General features: G+C 53.3%; 1 protein-coding gene across 1 annotated transcript; it reads left to right on the forward strand.

The window, feature by feature from the left end:
* The first annotated feature begins 247 nt into the window (after window positions 1–247).
* Kcng1 (potassium voltage-gated channel modifier subfamily G member 1) lies at window positions 248–19,002 on the forward strand. Its single transcript, XM_006989244.4, has 3 exons — window positions 248–488; window positions 13,167–13,966; window positions 17,472–19,002. The coding sequence occupies exons 2-3, from the start codon at window positions 13,193–13,195 to the stop codon at window positions 18,240–18,242; spliced, it is 1,545 nt and encodes a 514-aa protein (XP_006989306.1). The 5' UTR covers window positions 248–488; window positions 13,167–13,192; the 3' UTR covers window positions 18,243–19,002.
* The last annotated feature ends 779 nt before the right edge of the window (window positions 19,003–19,781 follow it).

Genomic DNA, 19,781 nt, shown 5'->3' on the forward strand with positions numbered 1-19,781 from the left:
AGGCAGGGGCCTGGGGGTGCGCAGGAGAGGGGGAAGCGGGCGGGATGAAGAGAGAGCGGGCGCTGCGTTCCGCCAGGACCCAACACCCAAGAGGGCTCCGGGTCCGGCCAAGGTGCTGGGCATCTCCGCGGCGGGGGTCCCACGGTGGCTCCATCCCCCGCCGCCCGCCCCTCTCTCCGCCCCGTGCGCAGTCCCCTCCCTCCGTCCCGCCTCCTGCCTCGCCACCTCCCTCAGCGGCTGCCTTGCCGCGTTGCCGGCGCACTCGCAGCCCGGCGGACACCAGGAGGCGGAGGCGGGACAGCCTGGGGTCCGAGAGTGCAGTCTAGCGGCCCCAGGGCCAAAGTTTGCCAGCAGCCCCGGGAGGCCAAGCGGGCGCTACGCGTCGCCTGCAGCCCCCTCTCGCATCCTCACCCGGGCGTTGCTGCACCGGGGGACCGAGCTGCGGCCCGGCCAGCTCCAAGGCGGGGACGCCGCGACGGGAACTTAAGGTGGGAACTTCGCGGGCTGCTCCCTGGCGGGACCCTGCTCCTGCAAGCGGCGCTCCGGGCTCTGCACGTGGCCGCGGCCCGGGTGCCCCCTGCGGATGCCTAGGATCCCGGGAGAGGCCGCCGGGCGGTGCGGGATGCTGTCGCGGTTTGGTCCAGCCCCGGATCCTCTCGAAGGGTCCCCGGGACGCGAAGTGCGCTCTCTGGCGGGGCACCCAGGAGCACCCTGACTTTGCATGCTGGGTTCTTGGGGTCCCCCGGGGGGAGTTGGGATGCATGGGCGCCTTTGACTTGCTGGTTCACTGTCTATAGGCACGGAATGCAGCACTCCCACCAGTGGGCCTCATTAAGTCATTCATTAATTACGAACTCAGAGAGGGCTTATGGACCGCCTACTTAGTCCGTCCTTGGTCCATGGCAAGGTCCTGGGGACAGTTCAATGGTCGTGGGCCTCAGCGTCTAGTAGGGAAGTTAGAGGTCTCCTTAGCTTCAGGGTACCGTTGCCTGAGTGGCCCAGCTTTGCTTACGGTTTTGGGGTGTGGATGGAAAAGAGACCAATTCGTTCGTTCGTTCCCTGAGTTGTACAAAAATTGGTTGAGCACCTACTGTGGGCAGCTCACTATACCAAGTACTCAATGTTCATTCATTCATTCCTTTTTTTCAACAAGGCTGTATTGAACAATGACCAAGGGGCGGACGGGACAAGATGGGGGCGGCCCTCCTAGGGTTTAGGTAGAGGTTGAGACTCAGGCCCTGCCTTGGAAGGTCACAGCCTGCCAGGGTGGCCAGCAGCAGCAGCCCATGTGTGTAGATATATGGTTGGTACATAACGCATTCGTTCTTAATGGGGGAGGGGTTCCTGGAAAGGAAGAGCTGGGCTTTTAAAAGCTCTTGTGATGGGGGCTGAAAAGGTTCATCTAATGTTGGGTGAACACAGCCTCCTAATGATGGGGTTCATGAGCTAAGCTGTCCGTTCAACACGCATTTTCTCAACCACTTGCCATGGGGATGCTCTTAAGGGGTGCTAGGCACCAGAGTTCCCCCAGTGGATGATAGGTGGGAGGCAAACACATATTCATCCCTCTTCAATGACACCTGAGCTAAGTGCAGAGGGAGGTGAGAGAAGCGGGTAGAGACTGGTCTGATTCACTGGAGAAGGGAGAAAGTGCCTCTGTAAATCTGGGTAGATATTCACTGGGGTCTGTTTGACACCCCCTCCCCCACACACACCTGTGACCACACTCTATGAGTCACCGTAGGGTGTCTCACCAGTAAATACACCTCCAGGTTAAGTGGTGCCCCTGGAGATTAAGGCTGTGCGGTGGGGTGAGCTGAGCACGTGGTGGGTTTTTCTTTCTGTGGTCTTTAAGCTTTTGTGGCTTTGCCTAGGCACCTGCTAGGTGGAGGAGGAGGGAAGTCAGGCCAGGCATGGAGACATGGCCCCAGGGGGTTGCTCTTACCAACCCAGCTCTGAGCCAACCCATTCCAGTGGAAAAATGTCTGCCGTGGGACACACTCCAAACCCACAGGGGACCAGCACACTGAAAACAAGGCACTCTGAGCCTTTTCCCAGAGATGGAGGACCCAGGCTGTGAGTGCCCTGCAGCCTGATAAGACAGACCTAGGAACCGTGTTGAGTTCTCTGTACAGAGTAGGCTGCTGAACTCTGGCAAGAGGTGAGCCACCTGCCCCAGGGGGCAGAAAGGCCAAGGTGGTTCCTGAACACCGGGGGTTCACAGAGGCTGCCCTTCTCCAAGAATCCACCTGGGCTGGTTGCCTAAACTCAGAAAAGGAGCCCCCTCCCCTCGCTCCCACCGGGGAAATGGTGGACAGTAATATGACCTAAATAGAACTAATAAGAAACGTAAGGGGATGAAGGAAGTCGTCGAAAGCCCTGGTCTGTTTACCTGGCAGACAGTCCTTAGTGAATCTGCCACAGGATCTGAACTGTGCCTAAAGTTACCCCCATCTGAGGCCTGCACTGCCCCAGCAGATGACAGGTACAACATGCCTTCCTTCCCACTGAGCCTGTGAGCAACTTCCTGTCTGGTACTTCCGCAGCTCCCCATCACGCCTCTGTTTTAGTCCATGTTCCCCAATGTCTAACCACAAAGAAACAAAAATGACACATGGCTAGGTCAGTGGGTAAGCCTGGGGACCTGACTTTGATCCCCAAAACCAAAATCAAGAACAGCAACTAAAACGGGCAGAGGTCCCAGGACTGGGGAGGCAGGGACCAAAGACAGATGATCTCTGAGGCTCAGATGTCTGCCAGCCCAGAGAGAGGCCCTGCCTCAAAAACAAGTAGACGGTGACAGAAACAGTACCCAAGATTGTCCCCTGGGTACACACCACACACACACACACACACACACACACACACACACACACACACACACACACACACGAAGAGGCTAATGGAAAAGGTGTTCTAAAAAGCTCCTGGTAGAAGACAGGTGTGCACCAGGAGCCATTTTGCCAGCAGCAAAGCCTGGTGCCTAAACAGACAGCCTGCCTGCTTGATATTGGGGAGACAAGCCTTGCCTTATTTTGGTTGAGGTGAGGGATGGAGGAAGGAACCCACATCCCAGTTTGTAATCCCCTAGGGACTGTGAACCCTGTCCCCCACCCCCGAAGCAAAGCTGAGGTCTGTGGGGACAATGGATGGTAAGTGTCAAAGACAGACTTCCACATGCAGCATTGCTGAGGGGAGGGGCAGCATGCAAGGACCGGGGCAGGCTAATAGCTGGATCTATTATAATTAACGATTTAATTGGGGGTGAACACAGCATGACCAGCCCCTGAGTCAGCCCAGCCAGGAGCCCTAATCCTGACAGATGAGGCTCACAGGAGAGCCAGGGAAGAGATGGAACGATCCCTTCTCACAGTCCAGAAGCCAAAACCAAGACAGCGGAAGCTTAAGAAACAAATACTCTAACTTGTAGAACTTTGCTGAAGGGTCTGTGTTAGGCTCTGCTTTCGTACGTTAGCATTTATCAACAAAGAGTTTGGGGGAGGTAAGCAGTCCAAAGTGTGTCTCACTGAGTAAAATGAATGCATCTTCTGGGGAGAATCCACTCCCCATACCTTCTCCAGCTCCTAGAGGCCTCCTGCATTCCTTGGCCAATGACTGGGCCTCCCTGTAACCCCAGCAATCGTGGCCACGTCTCTGGAGGCCACAGTGGTGACCCAGAGCTCAACAAAAACAGGGACTCTATTGGTTTCCTGCCCTGATCTAGTGTAAATACTAAGATAATGCCATTGTCAGCCTACACTCACCTGCTTCCCCTACGCCCCAGACCCTTCCGAAAGCTCGTCCTATAAAAACAGGTCCAGTCCCCGGCCCCCGGCAGCTGGTGGAAATGGCAGCTGTCCCGGTCCCCACAAGGACAGTAGAACACAGGGATCCAAGGTGCCCAGTCTATAGTCCCACCGATTATTGCTTCCTTACTGTCAGTCATGTGTGCTTCACTGAGCCTCAGTTTCCCCATCTTGCCATTTAGTATTGAATGCAAACGTCTGAAGTTAGGGCTCCAGCGTCACCCCTTGGTGCTTAGTGGGCCTGCTGTAGTGGAAAGCCTAGGGTGCCAATGTTTGGGTCCAGGTGAGGTTTAGCACTCTGTCTGCACCTGCCCTGAAAAACTGCCAAGAGCTCCTCAGAAGGGCCGAGCTACAGAAGCAGAGAACAGACCAGCAGCGTCTGGAACAGCCCCAGGAGGGATCTTAGGGGTCACACAGCAGTTCATGGAACCCTTTCCTGTGAGGACCCTAGGGCGGGAGATCAGGTGAGGGCTACAGAAATCTCCACTCACCGGCAGCTCTGCCCGACACCATTGCTCTCATTATAAGGGGCAGGAGAAGGCCGTGAGACACCAGTGCTCTAGTGTGGATGCCCGGTTGAGTGCAGGGTCCTTCACAGGAGCCCTGGCCACGGTTAGCCATCTTGTCCACTACTCCCTCCGCAGATCCAGGCCTCACCCCTTGAGCTCATGCCCTGAGCCCGTGGTGGGCCAATTGCTACTTAGAAGCCTCCCTTTGAATGAATATTTACCTTTGGAGACCTTAGCTGGACCTCGGTCACAGCTCCCAGAGCGCTGTTTTTCTTCCAGGAGGAAAGACAAGAAACAGCCTCAGGCTTGCCATGGGTCTCTGGACTCCTAGAGGAGAACAGGATTGGGGTATATTGAAGGGAAAGGATTGACAGACAGAGGTTGGGGCGGAGGAACCTCTGCTTCTGCAGTGAATTCTTAGGATGTCCAGGGAACTGAACGGCTGGGCAGGAGGGCCCCTTGCCACCCTGGGTTCCCCAGGCATTTATGGAGCCCTCTCTCCTACTTCTTTTTGGGACTTTAACAGGATGGTTGGTGCTGAAGCAGCCAGACAGGCTAGTTCCAGGGCCTAGGAAATCTTGGAGGGACACCATGCTCTGGTGTCCATGCTGAGCACCCAAGACCATCCCCAAGCTGGAAGCTTTATGGGGCTTGTGCTTTTTGTCTGTTGTAATGCAAGCAACCCCAAGTTGTGGGACCCAGCTGCTGGCCTCCTAGCATGCTGGCCTGTCTTCTATTCCCTATTTTTCTCCTCCCTTCCAATCCCCAGGCTCGGTCTCCTTCCCACTCCCTCCAGGCACCTCCATGTAACACACGGATCCTTCTGTGTTTGCATCCTCGGCAAGACGTAATGTGTTCATTTACATAAATAGCATGATAGCATAACACTGGAAACTTCTGTTGCCTCTCTCACTCGGCTTATGTTTTAAAGACCCAGTTGTGCCCCCAGTCCTACACAGACGACAGCCATTGCCTCTTCTGTCTTCCTCTACCAAGACTCACTTAACTGGTCCCTGGGGATGGATGCTGGGAACTTCCCGCTGCCACAAGCAAAGGGAGTGACATTCTTGTGTTGTCCCTGAGATCAGATTTCCATGAAGCAGACCACCCCACACACATCGAAGATTTAAAGGTGGACAATTGGTTATGTCAGTGTCTCCCGTCACTCTGTGGCCCCCTGAAAACTGAGAAATAGATGCCGGAGCAGGGTTCTAGAGCCACAGGGGAACAGCATTGCTTAGTGTCTTAGCTGTGCAGGATCATCTCCCTCGAAGGCTTGCCCTGGGCTATGGAGTCAGGTGGTGCTGAGTTTAAATCCTGGCAGGTCAGTTCAGGGGAGATGCCCTTGGCTGGTGGGTGGAGATGGGTGATAGACACTTGTCAGAGCTAAGATGAAAACAGCAGGTGTCTGTTGACTGGGCACTGGGCCAAGCACACTCTCATGCCTTCGTTCAAGGCCTGAGATTCAAGTGGGTAGGAACTGTTCGTGCCTCCATTTTATAGATGCAGAAGCCCAAAGCCGTAGAGCAACCAGCCTCTTTCAAAGCTCATGGTCTCCTCCGCTCTCACCCCAACCCCTAGGAAGCAAATCAGCTGACTGGAGCCTGGAGAAGGAGGCCCGGCCCAGACTCTGTCATCTCCTATATCTACACCCCTCCTTCTCTTCCCCCCTCCACTTCCTCCCCCTCCTCCTCCTCCCTCTCCTCTTCTTCTTCCTCCCTCTCTTCCTCTTCCTCCCTCTCCTCCTCTTCCTCCCTCTCTTCCTCCTCTTCTTCCCCTTCTCTTTCTCTTCCTCTTTCTCCTCCTCTTCCTCCCCTTCTCTTCCTCTCCCCCTCCCCTCCTCCTCTTCCTCTCCCTCCCTCTCCTCTTCCTCCCTTCCTCTTCCTCTCCTTTTCCTCCTTTTCCTCCTCTTCTTCTTTGACAAGGTCTTACTGTGTAGACCTGGCTAGCCCAGAACTCACTAGGCTAGCCTTAAATTCACAGAGATCTGCCTGCCTCTGCCTCCTGAATGCTGGGATTGAAGGCACTCTCCACAACACCCAGCTATTTTATAGTTTTATTGTCTCAAACTGAATGGTTTAAGATAATCCACACTGATAGCCTTCTGGCCCTGTAAACCATATTTTAAAGGGGGTCTGGTGGCTAAAACGGGCCTGGCAAGACCATGGCCCTTTGTATTTGTTCAGAAAATACTTGACTTGCCTGTCTTAACCTGTGGTGGCAGCCATCACTCATGGCTCCCAGCTCCTCCTCTGTCTTCAAAGCCGCTGGTCGCCTACAGGTTGGTACCCTTAGCAGACTTCTTCCATCTGTAGCCTCAGGCTCTCCTTGCTGCAGAGTGCTCACGGGTCCAGGAATCGGATGTGTGTGCCTGGAGTGACCCTCATCTTCCCGATGTATGACCCCTGTGATGTCCATCTGCACTGACCTCTGAGGTCTGATGTGGGGGCCTCTTCAATAGGGTGCTGGGCTCTGGGTACTGTACCCAGGTCAGGCTCCTGCCTCTGCACTTCAAGATAACTCTGCGAGCCTGGCCTCGTCCTGCACTAGGGCCCGTTCACACACTCATCAGAGCACACACTGGTCAGGTCTGCTCTGGCGCTCTGACACCTGCCTGTGAGATACTGCATCTTGCTGTCTCCTTCACTTCAGTCACATACACACACCCGTCCATCATCCACACCGGTTTGTCAGAGGGGCTCACTCACTCCTGTCTCAGCGCCACCTACTGGTCGCCTCTGTAAATGTCGCCTCTGGCATCACCCTCCTCTCTAGTCTTCCCCCAGGCCCCACCCTTCAGTAAGTTCTGCCTGCTCTGCCTCCAAGCCCACTGAATCCATACCAGCCCACTCCCCACCCCGCCATCCTCCACTTATCCTAACCTTGCTCTTCCCATTGTGGTCTCTTGCCCCCAAGTCTACTCCTGACACTGCCCACAAAGCCCTGCCTCACAGAAAAATCTAAGCTGCTCCCTGAGACCCACACGGCCTCTATACCTGCACCTGCTAACCTCCAAATGCATCTCCTGCCTCCCTGCCCCTTTTTTGCCCAGCCTCTCGGCCTGCCCTTCAGTCTTGACCATCTAAGCCCCATTGCGAGACAGGGCAACCCTGGCTGTTCCCTGCACCCAGAGTAACCAACCCCGAGAATCATAAGACTGGCTGCTTCACACGCATAAGGCTCTGCCCTATGTCCCCTCCTCTGAGAAGCCCCCGCCACTCCTCCAGATAATGTTGCCACCCCATAGTCACCCTCCACCACCACCCAGCTCTGACTCATCACAGCTCTCGCTATATCCTGAAGTCACGGGTGCACTCATGTGGAAATTGTGTCTCTCTGTGGACCATCAGCTGCATGAGGACAGAGGCAGAGTCTGGCTTGCTCCCTGATGTGTCCAAGGACCCAGCGTAGCATCTAATATTTGGGAATGTTCGAGAAGGAATGCATGACTCCTTCACAGCCGCTTTCCAGCCAGCAGTCTCTCATGAGCCTCCATAGCCCCCAGAAACAAAAGCCGCCCCCCCACCCCCCCCACACACAATCCTTACAGGTGGCTTAACTAACTCAATGAAAGGACAGACTTGACCCTTGGGAAGGATTGGGCTGGAGAAAGCAGCGTTTGTGTCCAGGAAGCTGGCTGTAGGCCTGTTTGATGAATGCACTGAACTCTGAAGTCTAGAAATGCCAGCTGTCCTCCCGTGCCCATCAGATCAGGCATCGGTGGAACCACACCCTGGAGAAGTGTGGTCAGCCCCTCCTTCAGCGGCTCAGCCCTTTGACCCTCCTCCCAGTGAGCTCTGGCACTGAGGAGACTGATCTCCAGCACTCCCCCACCATCCTCTGCTCCAAATAGCCTGCTGGGACAGATAACTCCATGTGGGAATTTCTACCTCTAAGAGCCGGGGACCTAGGCAGATGCTAATGGGGAGCCTCTGTCAGAAAGCAGGTGGGGAGTGCAGGGGAGACTCCTGGGGAAAAGAGGGCTTGTGAGTGAGCCTGGAGGAAGCTCCTCTGCTTCCAGGCTGTTCCAGCCAAGTAGAACACAGCTTTCCCCTCGTCTGCGGTGGCACCAGGAAGTGGCAGAGCGGAGAAGCGCGGCACTACTGAAGCACCTGAAAGGGATTGTTCCCACGCTCTGAGGGATCCCGGCAGGCTGAGCCCGAGGACATGGGTTCCAATTTTAGGAGAAGTGAAAAGCTCCCAGCCACTCTAAAAGGCAGGCATTTGACTTCAAACAGGTGTAGCCTAGTTTCCCAAATCCCATCTGTGAAGCTACAGCCTTCCCCGAGATGGGAGAGTGGAGAGGTGCTGAGCCCTGTCAAACTCCCGTGGGGACGAGGCTCCTTGAAGTGAGCTCCCTCCCTCCTTGGGCTCCGGCTCTGAATCCGTGCAGGGGAAGGGAGCTTCCTAAGCATCCCTACCCCCATGATACCCTCTGATACAGGAAATGATCGTCTCCACCGGCACCGTTTGCTCCCTTCAGGAATAGGAGGGAGCGATGAATAGATTCGGTTTGGTTTTGAGATGGGTCCTCTGGTAGCCCAGACTGGCCTCTATTTTGCTATGTAGTGCCAGCACAAAATCACTGTTCTTGCTGGGCAGTGGTGGCGCATGCCTTTAATCCCAGTACTCAGGAGGCAGAGGCCAGTGGATCTCTGTGAGTTCAAGGCCAGCCTAATCTACAGAGAGAGTTCCAGGACTACCAGGGCTACATAGAGAAACCCTGTATCAAAAAAGCAAACAAACAAAACAAAACAAACAAACAAAAACATTGCTCTTGCCTCCAAAAGGAAGAAGAGACAGTTTATCTGGAGCCAAATCTTAGTGGTCATGGCCAGGAAAACATATTCCCCAAATAGCATGTTCCACTATGGAAGTGGTTATGTGAGCTCTTAATAGTTACAGGACAAAGAAATCAAATATTTACCGAGGATAATTTTTACCAAATGTTTTACCAATGACAAATCAAAGTATTTACGAAAGGCAGTAGTGGGGACCACAGTTGGCGGGTCACAACAGATCTAGTGATCTGGTAGGAATATATTCTAAGGGCTCCTAGTCACAAGGAGATTAGATCAGACACAGGTGAGGGCAATGGATGGCTTTCAAAGAGACTAAAAATAACCCAAGATAATTTGGTTCTGGTCTGCAACATTTTAATGATCCATAATCTTCCAAGTTCAGTCATTTGGCCTCATAGAATATTTAACACAGGTACAGCCTCCACCCCCTCAATCCCTGTTTCTGTCTCTCTGTCTTGTTCTCTCCCTCTAGGAACTCCAGTTCATATTGGCAAAGAACAATCTCAAACTTACAACTCTGACTCCACCTCCCAAGTGCCGGGTTATTGGGGTACGCCACCATGCCGGGTTTCTTCAGTGCTGGGCATAACCCAGGGCCTCCTTCATGCTAGGCAGGCTCTCTACCAACTGAGCTACACCCTAGCTGTTTGGTTTTGTTTGTTAAGACAGTGTCTCTGTGGACTGGGAGGTGGCTCAGCAGTTAAAAGCACTGGCTGATCTTTCAGAGAACCGGGGTTCAATTCCCAGCACCCACATGGCAGCTCACAATCATCTGTAACTCCAGTTCTAGGGGATCTCACACTTACCAGGCACTCATGTACATACATGCAGGCAGAACACCCATACATGTAAAATAAAATTTTTTAAAATATGTATTTTTAAAAACCACAAATAGTGGCACACCCCTTTAATCCCAGCACTTGGGAGGCAGAGGTAGGCCGATCTTTGAGTTCAAAACCAGCAAGTCTCAGGACAGCTAGGGCTATACAGACAGACCCTGCCTTAAAAAAAAACAAAAACAAAAAAGCAAAACAATAAAAACCACAGTGTCTCTAGGGCTAGAGAGATGGTTCAGCTCTTGAGAGCGCTGGCTGCTCTTCCAGGGAACCCAGGTTCAATTTCTAGCACCCACACGGCACCTCACAAACCGTCCATAATCCCAGCCCTCCAGGGACACCGCACACTTGCGGTGTAGACATACGTGCAGACAAACACCCATGCGCGTTAAATGTTTTTAAAGAACACATCTCACTGCATAGCCCATTCTGGCCTTCAACTCAGTAATGTGCTGGGATTACAGACATGCTCTACCAAGCCCAGCTATGGACGGTAATCTTAAAAAGCCAAGTGTTCCCTAAGCATTATAGTACAGTCCTCTAATTCCAGCACTCCTGAGACTAAGGCCGGGGAATCACAGTTCTGAGGACAACCTGGGCTACATAGTGAGACTGGGGAGGGCCAAAATACAAAACTTACGCTACTTTCCTATGCATCCCTTTAGTTCTAGAAAGGCCTCTAGCCAGGCCTAAATGGCTGTAGTACAGGGAGGAAACGTGAGTGGAGTAGACCGGTGTAATGGAGACAGTGGGGAATATGGGAGACCAGCTCCCACATTTATTGAGTACCCCAGGGACTCTTGAATGAGGGATAAGAGACTTAGGTAGAAGTAAGGAGGGGAGAGAAACAGAGAGAAAAACAGGATAGACTCAGGTGGACCTGGATCCTTATCCACTGGCCCAGAACTTTAGTCCAAAGGTCTATTTATAACAATGCCAAGGGGCGGGGCAAAGGATCTCCCCCTTCCTAGTTACAGCCAAGTGTAGACCCTCACAAACACCTGGTACCCAGGCCCTTACGGGGTCCAATCAACCTCTTATGCAGTCATGCTGGGTACAGTCACTAGGAAACCTAGTGGGCTACAACAGGGGAGTAGCTGGGACTGCAGTAGACCAGAGCCGGCCTGAAAGGCAAAGGCATTTCTCAACTGGAATTCAGGCCATGAATACATATTACATGAAATTTCTTAATTATCAGAGGTATCATGAACCAAGCTGAGCCCACGAGCTGGAGACGGTTAGCCACCTCATTCTCTGGGTGCAGACCTAGTGCAGATAATCGTAAAACTGGGTACACAGTGGGGCTAAGAAGGTGGCTCAGCAGGGAAGGTGCCCGTCGCTTCAGCATGAGGACCTGAGTTCAATCCCCAGCACCGGGTACTAAGCAGGCATGGTGGCATGTGATTGTAATCCCAGCACTGGGAAAGTGGAGACAGGCAGACCCCGGGGCTAGTCAGCTAGCCTGGGTTAAAAACAGCAAGTCTCGGGTCCCAGTGAGAACCCATCTCCAGAAAAAGGGGTGGATGGCTCCTGAGAAAGGACACCCAAAGTTGACCTCTGACCTCCACAATACATACACACACCTGCACATTACAGTACATGTGTGCGCACCCGTGTGCGTGCACACAAACACACACACACACACACAATGTATTTAAAAGGGGAAGAGCATGGGCTATGAGTGTGACTCAGTAAGACTGCTTGCTCTGCAAACATGAGAACCTGAGTTCAAATCCCACCTCCCATGTGAAAGCCAGACACAGATGGATGTGTCTGTAGCCCCAACACTGAAGGATGGAGAAAAGCAGATCACAGGAGCTCACTGGCCAGCCAGCTGAGCTGAAGCAGCAAGCTTCCGGTTCACTGAGAGACCCTGCCTCAAGGCTCAAGGCAGAGAGCCTTAGAGGGTCCTCAGGGGACATCTGCCAACAGTCAAGCAAACCAGGCCCAGTCAGACATTTCCTTGTCCATTAACGCTTATGTACCTGCTTCCTGTTTGTGGACGTGATACAGGTGTTAAGATAAACATTCATGCAATAACCAGCCAGGATTGAGCCCCTGGCCCTTGTCCAGGACTTTGTCCTTCCTGATCCCCTGGAGTGGATCACATGATTAAACTCATTTCACAGGTAAGTGACTCACCTGGCTGTCTGGCTCCGAAATCTGTCACCTCAATACCAGGGCTTTTCTCCTCAGCATGAAGGATCTTCTCAGCCAGATGACTGGCAGGGTTGTCATGGACTACCTCCCTGGCCCCTCTGCTGGAAGCTAGAACTCCCCAACATATCAGTCAAAACTACCTCAGACATGGCCGAATGTCCCATGTGGATTAAGTCCACGCCACTTGAGAGGAACTGGCCTGTGCCCAGCCATCCTTCTCAGCTAAGCCAATCTGATAAAAGCTGGCTGGGCTAGGGATGCCTGCCACTCTGGCAGAGTGCCTACCCATCATGCACCTGGGCTCAGTCTCCACCACCTCACACGTGAAACTAACCCAACGCCAGGACCACTCTGACCCTCATGGACCCCAGTTATCTCAGAGGCCCGCCTCCAATCCCCACACCAAGAAGTCAGAGCCCCAGGCTGGTGAGATGGCTCAGCAGGTAAAGGCACTTGTCAAGCTCGCTGTGGCCGAGTTCCTTCCCCAGAGCCCATGTGAAAGTACATGGAGAGAACCAGCCCCACAAAGCTGTCCTCTGGCTTCCACACCCATACACGCGCGCGCGCGTGCACACACATCTGCCACACAGACACAGCCACTACCACACCCACAATAATAATAGTCTTTTATATGTTACATATTATTACATATATTGGGGGAGCTAGAACGATAGCTCGGTCTTAAGAGCACTGGTTTCTTTGGCAGAGGACCAAGATTCAATCCGCAACACCCACGTGACAATTTACAGCCACCTGTAACTCCATTTCCGGGGACCCCTACATCCTCTTCTGGCCGCCTTAGGCACCTGCACACATGTAATACATACAGACAAGTAGGCACACACACATACACACAAACAAAAATATTCAGAACCCACAGTGGCATTTTTAAATAAAATAAAAATGCATATTCTTTTTTTTCAACCTGTCAAGGGTTTCAACCTGCGGCCTTTGGGGCCCAGACCAGGGAAGTGTCTTTAGAATCCACAGTCAGAGAGGGACTCCGCTAAGACTCGGGGTTCACCAGGGGTCTCTCTTCCTTCTCCTCCCCAGGCCCAAGAGGGATGTGAAGCCCCAAAATGACCCTGTTACCGGGAGACAACTCGGATTACGATTACAGTGCCCTGAGCTGCACCTCAGACACCTCCTTGCACCCCGCCTTCTTCCCACAGCGCCAGGCCATCAAAGGGGTCTTCTACCGCAGGGCCCAGCGGTTGCACCCGGAGGACGACCTGCACCAGGGCAGCTCACTGGGGGACCGCCGGCGCCAGATCATCATCAATGTGGGTGGCATCAAATACTCGCTGCCTTGGACCACGCTGGATGAGTTCCCGCTGACGCGGCTGGGCCAGCTCAAAGCCTGCACCAACTTCGATGACATCCTGAGCGTGTGTGACGACTATGATGTGACCTGCAATGAGTTCTTCTTCGACCGCAACCCTGGAGCCTTCGGCACCATCCTCACCTTCCTGCGGGCTGGCAAGCTGCGGCTGCTGCGGGAGATGTGCGCCCTGTCCTTCCAGGAGGAGCTGCTTTACTGGGGTATCGCCGAGGACCACCTGGACGGCTGCTGCAAGCGCCGATACCTGCAGAAAATCGAGGAGTTCGCCGAGATGATGGAGCGCGAGGACGAGGAGGAGCCTCTGGACAGCGAGGACCAAGACACTGAGGGTCCGTCCACCGGTGAGGGCCGCCTGGGCCGCTGTATGAGGAGGCTGCGGGACATGGTGGAGAGGCCACACTCGGGGCTGCCTGGCAAGGTGTTTGCCTGCCTGTCCGTTCTGTTTGTCACCGTCACCGCCGTCAACCTGTCTGTTAGCACCCTGCCCAGCCTGCGGGAGGAAGAAGAACAGGTAAGCCATTCTGTGACTCCAGAGACGGGCTATAACTTCATTCGCCATTACCACCTGCCCTGGGCAGCCTTCCCTCACCGCACTGGTTGAGTAGCCTCCGTGGTGCTCCACATCAAACTGTGTGGATGTGTTTGCGTCCATCTTCTCTGCCTCCCCCCTGGAGTCAGTGGCTGTGACTAAGGAGTCAGTGTCCTGGTCTCTACTGTGTCCCCAGTCTCCCATCCTGTGAGATCTAGAACCAAACCCAAGAAAGAGGAGACTCTCAGCCTCTTCTGCAGACTGTACGAATGAGTGAGTGTGAATCCGACATGCCTGCCTCTGAGCTGGGCACATTCCAGAGGCCATCAAAAGTGACCTGAGTCCTCTCTCCCCTTCCTATCCCCCTTCTATAGTAATATCCCAAGCACCTTTTCTTTCATATATATATATATATATATATATATATATATATATATATATATATATTATTTTACAATACCATTCAGTTCTGCATATCAGCCATGGGTTCCCCTATTCTCCCCCTCCCACCCCCTCCCCTTACCCCCAGCCTACCCCCCATTCCCACCTCCTCCAGGACAAGTCCTCCCCGGAGGACTGCGATCAACCTGGTAGACTCAGTCCAGGCAGGTCCAGTCCCCTCCTCCCAGACTGAGCCAAGCATCCCTGCATAAGCTCCAGGTTTCAAACAGCCAACTCATGCAATGAGCACAGGACTTGGTCCCACTGCCTAGTTGCCTCCCAAACTGATCAAGCCAATCAACTGTCTCACCTATTCAGAGGGCCTGATCCAGCTGGGGGCCCCTTAACCTTTGGTTCATAGTTCATGTGTTTCCATTCATTTGGCTATTTTTTTTTCAATAAATGAGTAAAACTGAAATTTATTATAAGCCACAGTCGTCCTAGGGACCTCCATGCTATATATATAGCCTCTATGGTTCTATGGGTTGTGGTCTGATTGTTCTTTATTTTATATCTAGAATCCACCTATGAGTGAGTACATACCATGACTGTCTTTCTGGGTTTGGGTTACCTCACTCAGGATGATTTTTTCTAGTTCCATCCATTTGCCTGCAAATTTCATGCTTTCATTGTTTTTCTCTGCTGAGTAGTACTCCATTGTATACCACATTTTTTTCATCCATTCTTTCATTGACGGGCATCTAGGTTGTTTCCAGGTTCTGGCTGTTATAAATAGTGCTGCTATGAACATAGCTGAGCATGTATCTTTATGGTATGAATCAGCATTCCTTGGGTATATGCCCAAGAGTGGGATGGCTGGGTCTTGAGGTAGTTCGATGCCTAATTTTCTGAGAAACCGCCATACTGATTTCCACAGTGGTTGTACAAGTTTACATTCCCACCAACAATGGAGGAGTGTTCCCTTTGCTCCACATCCTCTCCAACATTGGTTGTCATTGGTGTTTTTGATCGTAGCCATTCTAACAGGTGTAAGGTGGTATCTCAGAGTCGTTTTGATTTGCATTTCTCTGATGATTAAGGATGTTGAGCATTTCTTTAAATGTCTTTCAGCCATTTGTAGTTCTTGTTTTGCCAAGCACCTTTTCTTAGTCATAAAAATAATTTTTATCCATAGGTCTGTGTGTTCATGCATGTGCCCACTGGGTTAGCATGTCTCTGTGCACAGTAGGAAATTGTATATAAGACATTTACTCCCAGACTGACACAGGCTGTGTGACCCCAAAAGCCATGGGAGAGGGGGGCTCTGCCCTCTGCCTCCATCTTGCCTTCCCTCCAGGTCCTCCTGTGACACTGTAGGAGATATGTTTCTCACATCCACCCAGCAGTTGAGGATGCTGGGGCAAGCAGAGCAGTTTGCCAAGTCTAGGTTCATGGAACCCACAGTCTCTATGCCACATACAGCAGCTGGGGACCCAGGATAACCCCACAAAAGTACACAACTGCCCTACATAGCACCTCCCCCAAAGTGGACTTGGTTGAAATCTTCAGAACTACGGTGTTTGCCATATAAAAATGCACACTAGGCTTTTCTTACAGATGACAGAGAAAGGCCCTTGGTGAGAGCTGGGTACAGGGGGGAGGTTGCCCAGTGACTCTCCTTACCCACAAGACCCCTGGGCCTGTGAGTTGTGACTCCTGCCCCACACATACAGCAACAAGGTACACACTGTATAGGCATTTGAGAGATAGATTTGATGACATGAAGTGAACATAAATGTCATGCCAGCCAGCATGTATTGAGCACCAACTGGACACCCTGCATGTGCTAAGCATTTTATGCTGTTTGACTTAGCCTTTTCTTACCAGGAAAAAAAAAAATCCTTCTATCTACAGATATCATGGAGGATGTGATCATCACTACTGTATTTTCAACCCAGAGGGGATTGCTGGCATGGTCTTACACACTGAAACTTTTAAAGGGATCTTAAGAAAACACGTGACTAATAAAATTAACTTTTGATGACCACAGGGACTGGGGACAAGGAGGGAGGGCTAGAGCCTGAACCTGAATCCCATCTCACCCACTCTGGCAGCACAGCTGTGGGACAGTTACTAGACTACTCTATGGCTCAGCTCCCCCCACCTACCCAGGGGACTATGACCACTCTCAGTGAGTAAGGGGATCAGAACAGAGCTTGTTATCTAGTACCTGGGTTGGTGGCCCCCTACTCCATAACCATACAAGGGGGCTTGTGTAAGAGACCTCCTATACACACCTGGAGCTACTTAGGTGGGGTGCACTCCAGGAAGGCTTCCTGGAGCAGGAGGGATTCCCATCTCAGGTTAGAGACATCAGAGTTCCCAGGTCAGATCACGTCCCCAGGCTGGAGGGCATTTTCAGAAGACAGACTACACAGGTCCTCTGAGAACCTAGCCATGACCAAGACCCTTTAGAAAATCTCCGGCTGGGACTTCTACTCCAGCTGTAGCCTTCCATGGTTCCAGCCTCTTGGGGACTGTGTGCTAGGAGGATGCTGGCTGGGCAGGTGGGTGAGAGGATGCAGGCTGCCTGAGTTTCGTGGACTGCATCATCTGAGCACCTGTATCAATATTCTGATGTAGAAAGAAAGACTGGCAGAAAAGGAAAGGAGGGAGGGCCAGGCGGTGGTGGTGCACACCTTTAATCCCAGCACTCGGGAGGCAGAGGCAGGTGGATCTCTGTGAGTTCGAGGTCAGCCTGGTCTACAGAGTAGATGCCAGGACTGTTACACAGAGAAACCCTATCTCGCAAAACCAAAAAAAAGGGGGGGGGAGGGAGGGAGGGAGGGAGACACATACAAGGCACGGGAGCATCAGCCGCTGGAGGGATGGGATTGCCTAATAAGCTAAGGAAAGGGAAAGGCCCAGAAAACAGGAACCCGGGTGGCAGATGCAGAGGAGTCTGTCTGGAGATCAGAATCAGCAGCTAGAGCGGTGCCCCCAGGGCCTGGTGGCAGGGAGAGACAGGGAAGAAGGGTGCCCAACCCAGGCTAGAGCTCCTTCCCTGACGGTTTGCTGGTGTGACCCCTGCCCTGTCTCTCCGCAGGGCCAGTGTTCCCAAATGTGTCACAACGTCTTCATCGTGGAGTCCGTGTGCGTCGGTTGGTTCTCCCTTGAGTTCCTGCTCCGCTTCATCCAGGCGCCCAGCAAGTTCGCCTTCCTGCGGAGTCCACTGACCCTCATCGACCTGGTGGCCATCCTCCCGTACTATGTCACACTGCTGGTGGATGGCGCTGCCTCCAGCCGCCGCAAGCCAAGCACCGGGAACAGCTACCTGGACAAAGTTGGGCTGGTGCTGCGCGTGCTGCGGGCACTGCGCATCCTCTATGTGATGCGCCTGGCCCGGCACTCCCTGGGGCTGCAGACGCTGGGGCTCACAGCCCGCCGCTGCACGCGCGAGTTCGGGCTTCTGCTGCTTTTCCTGTGTGTGGCCATTGCCCTCTTTGCCCCACTGCTCTACGTCATCGAGAACGAAATGGCCGACAGCCCCGAATTCACCAGCATCCCTGCCTGCTACTGGTGGGCCGTCATCACCATGACAACCGTGGGCTACGGAGACATGGTACCTAGGAGCACGCCTGGCCAGGTGGTGGCTCTGAGCAGCATCCTCAGCGGGATCCTGCTCATGGCCTTCCCTGTCACCTCCATCTTCCACACCTTCTCCCGCTCTTATCTGGAGCTCAAGCAGGAACAAGAGAGGGTGCTGATCCGCAGGGCCCAGTACCTCATCAAAACCAAGTCGCAGCTCAGTGGCATGTCCCAGGACAGTGACATCTTGTTTGGAAGTGCCTCTTCAGACACCAGGGATAACAACTGAGGCCAGAAGACATCCCTGCCCTGCCTGCCAGCTGCGGCTCCGTGCAACCACCGTCACCATTGAAGCCTGGAGAAGGACGTTTCCTCTTTCAAGGCCAGCCCTGGCCCGGGACTGACCTGAGTGAGCCACACCACAAGAAGGATATGTGCCACATCACCGAGAGTCACTGCCCTCCCTCAGAGCCCAGAAGCGAAAGGGAAGCGAGCTGAGGCCAGCACCTCACCCACCCTAGCCTCACATCTGTTTCCCACCCTCAGGAGCCGACTGGCTCCTTTCCACATGTAAAGAACACACAGGGGACTGTGTGGAGAGAAGTCCAGACAGCAGGCAGCCACACATGACTTTAACGCGTCCACTGAAGAGGGAAAAGCCCTCCCCTGGGGCTCTCGAGGAAGGAGCCGTGTCTCTAAGTGAAGCCAGCAGCGGGGTAGCAGAAGTGAAAGGGCCATGTTGCTGGGGTCTCGGGGCTGGCGAGACCCCGGTGGGATGGGAGCAAAGGGAACAGACAGACCTTTAGGGAGACCACCATGGATGCTGTGTCCAGCCTCCTGCTGCTCCGGACTCCCGAGCCTGTCCTTCATCCTGCTTCCTGCTCACCTCCGCCCTGTCCTCTTTCACGCCTTGAGAGCCCCTTCCCAGAATCCCCTCATCCCAGTGGGGGACACCATAAGCCGGTCAGCGCTACTGACTTTAAAGGTGAAGTCACCTCATTGTATGGCTTAAATAAGTGAGATTTTAGCCTACTCCAATTTAATATTACAAAAACAAACAAACAAACAAACAAACAAAAAAAAAAAACATTTTATACCCCTTACCAGCTCCTCAGTCTAAACCCACAGTGGGCCAGTGCTTCCTGCAGATGCAGCCCTGGGAAGTCTTGGGAGTGTGTGGAACCTCCTCTGTGCCCTAAAGGGAGCCACTCCCTGGTCTCAAAAGCATAGTTTGTGCACCAAGACGGACCCCAGGCCAAGCTAGAAGACTCCATCTCAGCTCACTGTGTCTGAGTCCTGGGTGCCTGGCACTAAGAGGAAGTCACACATGCACATGTACACACATGCACGTGTACACACATGCACTGTACACACATGCACATGTACACACATGCACACACACTTGTCCCCAGCCTCACAGGTGCAACAGCTTCCCTAACTGCTTTATCCCACATCCCAGCTGCCTTCTCTCTGTTCAGCAACAGAAATTGCACATTGAGACACGTCTGGTTCTGACTGGGCTGTGCAGCTCAAATCCCTGCCTGCTGCCACAGTCTCCAGCTTTTCCCACACCTCCACACCTGTCCAGACAGCCCACCGGCCCCTCCCACACCTCCACACCTGTCCAGACAATCCACCGGCCCCTCCCACACCTCCACACCTGTCCAGACAATCCACCGGCCCCTCCCACACCTCCACAACTGTCCAGACAGTCCTCCAGCCCCTCCCACACCTCCACAGCTGTCCAGACAGTCCACCGGCTCCTCCCACACCTCCACACCTGTCCAGACAGTCCTCCAGCCCCTCCCACACCTCCACACCTGTCCAG

This window comes from Peromyscus maniculatus, chromosome 4 (assembly GCF_049852395.1).
Source record: "Peromyscus maniculatus bairdii isolate BWxNUB_F1_BW_parent chromosome 4, HU_Pman_BW_mat_3.1, whole genome shotgun sequence".
NCBI classification, from domain to species: domain Eukaryota; kingdom Metazoa; phylum Chordata; class Mammalia; order Rodentia; family Cricetidae; genus Peromyscus; species Peromyscus maniculatus.